This window comes from Poecilia formosa, unplaced genomic scaffold (genome assembly GCF_000485575.1).
Source record: "Poecilia formosa unplaced genomic scaffold, Poecilia_formosa-5.1.2 Scaffold6, whole genome shotgun sequence".
NCBI lineage: Eukaryota > Metazoa > Chordata > Actinopteri > Cyprinodontiformes > Poeciliidae > Poecilia > Poecilia formosa.
In genome coordinates, this window is record NW_006799945.1 from 532,547 (window position 1) to 542,451 (window position 9,905).

At 35.6% G+C, this 9,905-nt stretch overlaps 1 protein-coding gene across 2 annotated transcripts in view; it reads right to left on the minus strand.

Annotated features, from left to right (window-relative positions):
• Positions 1-9,905, minus strand: part of sfswap (splicing factor SWAP) — a 52,114-nt gene that overhangs the window by 37,898 nt on the left and 4,311 nt on the right. For both annotated transcript variants that reach the window (XM_007565775.2, XM_007565784.2), the window contains exons 3-6: positions 7,390-7,521; positions 4,349-4,425; positions 1,945-2,170; positions 1,605-1,705 (exon numbers count right to left, since the gene is read on the minus strand). In XM_007565775.2, coding sequence (XP_007565837.1) covers positions 1,605-1,705; positions 1,945-2,170; positions 4,349-4,425; positions 7,390-7,521 — 536 coding nt within the window. The remainder of the gene's footprint in view (positions 1-1,604; positions 1,706-1,944; positions 2,171-4,348; positions 4,426-7,389; positions 7,522-9,905) is intronic.

Genomic DNA, 9,905 nt, shown 5'->3' on the forward strand with positions numbered 1-9,905 from the left:
CTGAAACTTAGTTCATCTGTTTACTGAAACATGTTTCAATTATAGTTATGTAAGAGCCATGGACATAATGTGCAGACTCTCAGTTTTCATTTGAGGGCATCAACTGGAGGGCCACAAACGACAACAGAAGTGGATGACTGCAGAATAATTTCCATGGTGAAGAGAAGCCCCTTCACAACAGCCAATCAAGTCAACAGCACTGTCCAGGAGGTCAGTATTTTATTGTACAATTAAGAGAAAACTGCATGAAAGTCAATACAAAAGTTTCACCGCAGGGTGCAAGGCACTCAGAAGCCTCAACAACAACACTGACACAAGTGATGCAAGTCACTTTTGTCATAAATTTGTCCAAGTACAACTGGGCCAAAATGAATAACTGATATTTATTTCCACTTTGTTTCTGTTTTGGGTTGCAGACTGTTTAACTGAAGCAGAGAATTATGAGAGGTGTGGTCAATTTTACACACTGTCAAAACTGTAGGTAATTATTTGTTGCCGGTCATAACAGAGGCACCAACATCAAATTTTAATATCGACCCAAATTTCCCCATCAGTGCACTACTATGCAAAACTTAAAATTATCACTAGGTGAAAACATTTTACTGTAACAATAACAAAAAGTTTATACCAAGTCTTTAAAGATCTCTGAAACCGGAGATGATGATAACATAATTAGACTGCATTTTCTTGCAGTGTAGCTATGCTATATTGCTGTCTTCCTCAGTTAAACGTCAACGTTATAAAGAATTTAGACAATAAAGCCACAAATTATGGGACAATGAATCCTAATTAGAAAATGTGTTCTTCATTTGGAAAGAAAATCCTAGCTTATGAGAAATGAGTGTTCTTCAGCTTTTTGCTAAAAGAATCTGATTATGTCCTCATAAAAAATAAGATATGCTTTCACTGTTGCTGCATAGAGATCAACACGTTTCATGACAAATCACATAAAAGCACTAACAAAAATATAGCAGCTTGATAACAGGGAAATGCAAGACAAGTCATTACACATTAGTCTCATCAGCACACCGACAGTAATTATAGGATACCAAGAAACAGTGATGAGGATGCACATAACTTTCAAAAGATTTCCTTAAACAGTAGCTTAAACTCACTATTCAATAAAAAAATATATAATCTTAAACTCTGTGATGTTACTTTTTTTAAGATATAAAATATAAAGCTATACTAACAGTTTATCGTTGATGGCAAACAGAACATTAAAAACTTAAAGCTTCTCCACCCTTTTCCCAACATGACACATCAACTCACTGAAGAATGTACTAAAATCAGTCCAAATACAACAAAGTATGTACTAGTACTAGGCAACTGGCAGGGGACAAAAGTGCCTTCCAACAAATAAAACTCCCATTTCTGCGTGTGAAGTTTCAACAAGACAAATTCCCTTTATTTTGTTTAATGTACTTGTTTTTAAAAATGTTGTAGCATCTGCTTCAAGGTGCTGAGGACATTCATATCTTAGAATCTCGAGGGAAAAGGGTTTCTAAAAATACAAAGAAAAAAAAAATGGCCTGGAATATACAATAAAAAAAAAAATTCTATGAGATCAGCCAGACAATGAAGCATCTGTATTCTGAAATTACCTTTGTCAGCTCCTCTAGCCGAGAACATTTCTTAGGCGCAAAAAGACTGGGATGAAGATAGCTTCCATCTCCATCATCATCAGAATCTTCTGAATTTGAGTCTGGCAAGAAAAGAAATACTGCAATGATTTTTACTGAATGAATGACACACATGTCAAATATTAATGCAGATTGTGTTGGGACTGAATATGCTAAAGTGCTACGGAAACGGGTATCATGGGCATGAATGTCATTAACCTTATGACTTTAATGATGCTTTTGAATCATTTTCCTGGATCATACAAAAAACAAAAATAAAGTTCTGTAGCTGCGGATTCAGTAAAGGATTTGTGAAACTCACCCTGCGACTGGTCCTGCTTGTTAGAAGAGACAAGGTTGTATCGACCTTCCTTCATGGCCCGCAAGATGTGTTTATAATACGGGTTCAGATAGTGGTCAAACCGGAGAAAGTCAAACTGGGAGTTCCCAGCCTGCTTTGCTTTCAGCACAATCTCAAACTGAGCCCCCTGCTGACACACAAAGTTGGCCGTCCTCTCGATGATGTTGTGAGTCTTGATGGTTGCCGGCTGGAGGAAGGGAAAAACGAATTAGCGTAAATGCAGTAACGTAAATGTTTAAACCAATCTTCTCACTTGCACAATAAAAATAAAAATTGATTGCACAGGTACAAAAATAACTTACGTGTAAGAAAATGTGTAAAAGCTGAGCATAAGTTGTATAAGTATGAATTAGCAAGCATTAAGATGCAGCATGCAGTGACAACTGCCTTTTCGCCCAAGGACATCAGGCTTTTGATGTCCGAAACATTTCCATGCCAAGAGCTCTAAGCCAATTGTGATATTATAAAAGAACATTCAGGATGAAAATCAGTGGAATGAGGAGAGATGCTCCAAAATGTGTGTATTATTTTTGCACAATGTGTGCTTTCAGTGATTAATTACAGCAATTACCAAGAAAGATAGTAGAAGTGTGGAAATTTCTAATAGAATAAACATCTCGCCAAGATAAAAGTTAATATAAATATATTATTAGTCATGAAATTGGCAAAAAGGGTGCCATCGCCCTGCAAAAACCAAATCAATGTGTTTGGGACACATAAGGACATATTGATATACAAGAACCCTTTTTAAATGTGCAATTGTGGGAAAAGGGTGCAGAAAATGTACTTTTATGTTTTCAATTTAGTTTTTGGAGTTTGTAAACAATTTATTGATTTTCCTCACAATGGATCTAAACTATTTCACATTTTGGGTCCTACAATGGAGCACTGTGGATGAGGACATTTTGTTTCAATCATGTCATTTCACAGCTGAGACATTTTGTATACACTGACTAATCTATGACTTTTTCAAGCTACTTTAAGTAAATGCAGTTTTATGGGTGGCACAGATCACATATATTACAGAAAAGTCATTTTGGTTTGATCAGAGGTCATAATTGCAAAATTCAACTAGCTTAAAAAGAGATCAGAATGACGATCAGTAGATACAAAGTGCAACACAAACGTGGAAATCAATAAAAAAAGTAAAATTTAATAATATAGGATGTGAGCATTGTTCATGGCCATCTAATTAATGGAACTAATATAAACAAAAGTGAAATATAAACAGAAAAATGTGTTATGTGCAAAGGTATTTATTTAAAAAAACTAATATAAGAACACTGGATAACACATAGAAAGGAGATTTAAATGTTACAGATGAAAATATTAGGTCTTGCAAATTAACAGAAATTAGGAGGCAGCTTGCTTCACAAAACTAAATCTGAAAACACTAAAATAATACTTTGTATGCGGTGTTGCACATGGCTTCAGTCAAGGTAGTGAATGTAACATGTTTAAAGAAAGTTTTGTTTATAACATTCACAAAATGTGTACCAGTGAAATGCAATTAGAAAGACTATTATGAAGGCAATTTATTTCCACTGAAGCTTTATTGCCTGAACTGGATATTGGGCTGTTGAATATGCACGCAACCCATGACAACAATTAGCTTGTTTTCTTTCCTCTCATGCATAAGAAAGTGGGAATCACTGGGGTTCCATCTGTAGACACCGGATAGAATGAACAAACACCAGTTTAAATATTTTAGCCTTCTGTACAACTGTTTCCCTTTTAGACGTTACGTCAACATGAAGTTGTGTTCTGCTTTAGGCAACTTACACTGATATGAAAATGTGTGGAAGGGTGTAGCACAGGTCTTTAGAGGTAGTTACCGTTACCAAAATATTATATGTGGCAAAATCTGCTGGAAAAACTAAATATAAATCAGGTTCCTGCTTTTCTTGTTTTTTAAGATAGTAATAAAAATATATATTATTCCATTTATGTAAAACAACAAATATTTGAATTTTAGGAACTTGTATTATTTTTTTTTTCTTCTGCCAGTTAAAAAAGGCTATTTACAATCTCAGCAAGATATGGGCCATACATTTTATGGACAAATTAGAGCTACAAATGGCAAATGTTAAAAATTGGACAACTTTCAACTTTTTTGTGTCTGGATTAAAGATACGATGATGTTCACTCAAGTGGCTTCAAGTTCATTTTCAATTCACTTCAATTAGAAACATTCATATAATAACAAAATGGCCATGGTTGTAAAACTGAAGAACACAGTAAAGCAAGAATGTTGTGTGTTACAGCACCTCACCTTAAAAGAAACATAGAGCCTTCATAAATACTGTATATATATGACTACAATAGGCTACACTAGCCACAAGGCAGCAGATATATTTGCACTCACCAGCTCCACATCTGGTGGGATAGCAAGTCCTGGGGGGGCGACAAATGGTTCTTCACTTTCCTCAGGCTCTGCTTCCTCTGTGTGCGTGTGAAAAGAAAATGGAATAAAAACATTGAGAATCCTTCTTATTTATGCTTTGAAACAAAATTAAAATCTGATACAAGATTTCAACAAGGTTCGCACAAGGAAGGCAGAGAACACAGAATTTCAGAAAAATCTAAAAAATGAATAAGACATTTCTTCCGTCATGCTCTTCACTTCAGGAATATATCACAGTGAAATACCACCCTAGCCTTCACCTTCATCTTGATAACAACACAGAGGTCAGACAGAGACGAGATTAAATTTTTCATGTAGTACTGCAGGGAGTTTGCGGAATGATAAAGGGGCTTTTTAATTTAATACAAAGCCACAAAGAGCTGTAAAAAAAAAACTCAAACTTTCTGCCAGACCAAGGGATTTCATTTGCCTGGACACTTGTACCCATGGGTACGATCTTTAAATTAGCTTTTGACAAGGTTGAATACTATTCATTCCATCACATGTCAAATCTCTGATCAGATTTAGTGAATATGAAAGCCAATATGAAAAAAAAAAAGTTATGTCAAAAAAAAATTATATAATTACGGTTTTGTTGTGTTTATAAATCTGCCATACTTCTGTTGAAGAGGGAAGTCTACTCAACTGAGACAGTGAGAAAGCAAATAGATTTAAAGCAAATCATCCAATAAAGATCTTAATTTTTAAAGGAAATTAAATCAAGTAGAGTGTTATGAAATGACTGCCAAGTAATGGAGATTTTTCAGCGATGCCTGCAGTAACCCATTAGTTGTATTTTGACAGAGAGCATATAAATTACACCGATATTAACCTTCTAGCGGGTTTGGCTTTCACTCAGGGACATAAAATAGGGCTAATGATCTTATTTATAATATCATTGTCTGCATCTGTTGCTGTCAACTACTTCTTTGAGGGTATTATTATGAGAAGGGTCTGCGCTTATTTTAATAAATCAGCATTTTTGATAATGTCAGTGATGTGCTTCAACTCGGCCACCTGAGCCACACAGGCCTTTTCCCAAAAGGCAAATTCAAATATTGGCATTTTCAGCAGACCTTTTAATACCACTGTTCAACAAATGTTCCTTGAAGAGAATATAAAGCATCACTGCTTACCTGTCAGCCTATTGGAAATGCCTCCAGCAGCCACTACATCAAATATGTAAATTGGAGGAGTGCACCAGAGACTACTTTTTTTCCCCCAAACTTTGTGAAGTTCAATTTCAATTTTAGGCCATTGGGCCTTGTGATGAAAGTTATTTTAAAGGCATATTAATTTTCCCGCCATCAATTTGTATCTATTACTTTAATGTTCTTCATTTAATTGGACATGTGAACTTTTTTTTTTTTTTTTTTTTTCAAATCTAATGGAGCAGTCAGTCAGTTGGCTCAAAAGAGAATCTTACTTTATTTTCATGCTTATTACATAATAGATTTTAAGATGTATTGATCACCAACAAAGTGCTACATGGTTGGGCTGTTATCCCTTTACAACACAACCCTCAAAAGCATTCAGGTTTCCTATCAAAAAGCTACCTTGCATAATCCATACAGAGGCAAATCTAGGCGTAAGAAGTTACATTGTGGTTGGGGAAGTAAAGCTGACTGAGGCAGTGAGAGGCCATGTAGTGCAATGTTTGCTGAATATACTAAAATGCTTTTATGTTTGCTGGCAAAAATTACTCAAATTATTCAACAATCCCAGAAGCAATTTTTTGAATAGGAATGAACGGGCACAAGCTTGGAAGATAATCTGCTGGGCAGCCAATGATTGATCATTCCCACATCTACTGGATCTGTCCTAATCTAGACCTTCAGAAAGGATGTAGCCTCGGTCGTTGCAGAAATCACAGGTTCTCCTGCAATATAACATTCCAATATGCTCATATAATATATCTTCTGCATACCTCTGAAGATTTAAGTAAGGATGATGCACTGCTTTTAAAGGTTATGCTGGCAGCAACTAAGAAAGCCATTACCAAACAGTGGCTATAAAGAACAGCTCTGCACCTCTTCTCTTTATTACCACCATTAAACACACCGAAGTATTAGAGCAAAATAACTCACTGTTTCCTGCTACAAAGCGACCCATTATGGGATGATTGGGAAAACGCTCTTCCCATTTTTCACCAATAGTTACATATAATATCACAGTATGTCCTATATGTACAGTAAATTAATTCCATACCCAGAACCTTTTTCTAAATGTTCTTGGAATGGCTGCTGATTGTCTCTGTAACTCTGTGAATGTCAATACTTGCAATAAAGAGATTTAATAAATGAAATCATTAAATGATTAAAGTTTTAAAAGCATTAACACAGGATGTTTATTTCTTTATGTTCTGCAATAGTTGGGGCTTCATGAGTAATTTGTTATTCTTATGACAATTCCTATTTCTATCTGCTGTATTATGTCTTTTGTCAGTTGATTTTATTTCAGTATTTATAGTGCAGAATATTGGTTAAACCTGGTATTTTAATTGTACTTTTAAGGTTACTTGAATAAGAAAAAAAAAACAGAAGATCTCCCGCAGCAAAAACATTAACACAAGAAAAAGATATTTAATACTCTCATTCCACTTACTTTCTTTTGATTCTGTCAACCTTTGTATGTTGTGTCATTGCCACAAGTAAATATAATTTTCATCTATACTTTCAATTAGAGATACACATACGTTAAAAATTAAAATTTTCTCCCTGTTCGTTAAGTGTGCCAAAAATGAAAAGTCATAAATGTTATATCTGCAGATAGATAAGCAAATGGCACGCATACAGTTTGGGCAGTAAAATTAAGGCTAGGAACATATGCATACATGAGGATAATCTTTTAAAATGAACACATTTACACAGTAGTTTGCATGGGTTATAGTTCTTCAAAAAACAGGACTTAACTGCTTTGATCCGAAAGTAATCAGTATCTGCCAGTGAAAAGCAGATGGGTGTATCTATTCTAAGGATAATAGACCCTTTACAAATTCTCACCATGTTCCTTGTTAGCATCCTCTTCTTCTGTGGGCTGTGAGGGATCGTAGTAGTCAGCGCTGTATTTGAAGGCCACTGCATTGTAAGTGCCTTCGTCAGCCAGGGCCTCACTTAATCGTTTGTATTCTTCCTCTGTAAAAGGGAGAAATACATACAGGAAAATTTGCATTTTCACATAAAATAAAGAGGACTAATTGAGACCTTGTAGCATATTCAATAAGTTACAAGGTCAACAAGCGCAAACTGCTGCTTGTTAAAATTGCAATAGGTAACTTTTATAAAGATATCTGTTGTTACACATTTGATACATAATTGTAACTGTCTCCTGACAGTAAATTTATTCTAATTAGTGTCCCAAAGTAGCCCGTTCACAGAGTGACATATTCAATTTCAACAACATAGTCTGTGTTGATTATGCTCTCACTGCATGCACCGACAGACCTGTGGCCAAACATGACTGTGATGAAGTTTTAAATACATTTTAATCATAACTTTCATGGCAATCGCAATAAATGCCACAATATGTCATAAATTTTGAGTCCAAGTCACCCATCCCAAATGTACAATGGAAATTGTCAAGACAAAGAGGGAAAATATACTTCATCCGTCAGGATGTCTATTTTTAATATTGCTTATGGGCGAATAAATATGACATGCACATTGTGTTTCCTTTCCTTTCTTTCAGACTAGACTTTGACAGGCTAGTCTGAAAGAAAAATGGGTAAAATAAGTCAAAAATATGGGCGGATGACTAAAATTCATTGTTTCAGAATAATAAAGCCTTTACAGAGACAGGTCTGGAATCACAGTTTAAAGGAAAGCTAGTCATATTAGGGCATGACCTTATTTGCAGCATTAAAAAAAAATATTTGTTTATTTAGCAACGAGTATTTCTAGTGGTTTGTTCACTTGGATATTTTGTTTGCATTCACAGAAAAAAAAAGAACAGGATCAGAATGGACTAGAAAAAGCCCCGGGGAGAAGGAGAGTGGCGGGTGGGTGGGGGAGAGGGGGTTCATTGCAAAGTCACATTTCAGACAAAAACAAGAAAGTAAACAAGGCAAACATCTAGTCTGCCTGAAAATAAAACTGGCAGTATATTACATTAGCAGCCTAAACTTGACCAGTTCAGCAAGCTGCAAGCAAATATTGATTTCACTCACATCCCAGGATAACAATTGTACCCTGCAGCAGTAGCCGTTTAGTTCAGACTTGCAGAGTGCAACCTGCTGTTGGGTCAGATTGCCTTCCCCACACAAACAAATCTCTCCTGGTTTTGTTTATGGCTGGTCTGAAAACAGCTTCTTGGTTCTGATGTGGAGTGTTTCATTAAGATAAAACTCTTGCATTATGTTGGAGATAAAACTCAAAAATCGCTTTGATTTGCGTGTGGCCAACAAAAGCTGCTTTTAAAATGAAAACATTAATTTAATTTATTTTTTCACAAACTACATTCATAGAGGAGGCTCTTTGAAACTTTAAGAAGAGAAACTCCTCTGTTAAAATTCATGACATCTATCAATGCTTCTCATATTGACCCTTTACTGGTCAGATGGGTAATAGACAAAGCGAATGGGGTCAAGCCTCCAAATTCAAGGGCAGAACAGTCTGCACAATGGACCGTCTGCAAGGAGTGTGCATGACTCAAACCATTAGCTGACTCATTCTTTGCTGTCAGTTTGGGCACAAGACACCATATTTCACTTAAAACACCTATGTATTAATTCAATGGCAGTCATTAAGTCTGTCATTCACAAAAAAGTACTTTGTCACCAAAATAATCAGTATAACTATGATGTAAAGCATCTGAGATGCAAGTGTCCTAGACATCCTAAAGTCAAAATGGATTTAAGCATTAGCTATTAAGGCTGAGACAGAGGTGGCCCACTTTAAAGACAGAAGAACGGAGGTGCACAGAAAACGGTTATTGGCAGGACTAACTTTATGTGCCCATCAGAGGTCATGCTAGACTTTTTTTGCTGTCCCTCATTTTGACTGACGACGTCAGAATAAATATGTCATATTTTATTTTTACCCGTCAATTTTTAAATGATATTGACATACGCTATTCAGTTGGATTTAATTTTTTATGCAGTTTAGCTAATATTCAGTTAATGAGGCCCCAGTAACTACATATAATACATATAAATTAAATAACTCCACTTGAATTATGAGCGATTCACCTGCTAGGGTCTGAACGCACAGCCTCACAACGACATTCAGAGCAGAAATCTGCACTAGTTATTCAGAAGTCTCAGGTTGAATTAAGCCCATCATATTATTTTAAATATGATGTTACTGCTTTAATCCACCATTTGAGTAAGAAGTGCAATCTCTCCTGTTTTTTTTAGCCTTTTTTTACCCGCCCTCGGGCTAAAGAGATGGGTCAATTGAACCTGCAAGCTTTTTACCCTGTGCGTGGTCCGGGCATACGCTTTGATAAGGGTTTTTTGTGTTTTCTTTTTGACCCGGTGAGGTCATCTTTTTGCAATATCTTTGTAATGAAAAGTTTTCAT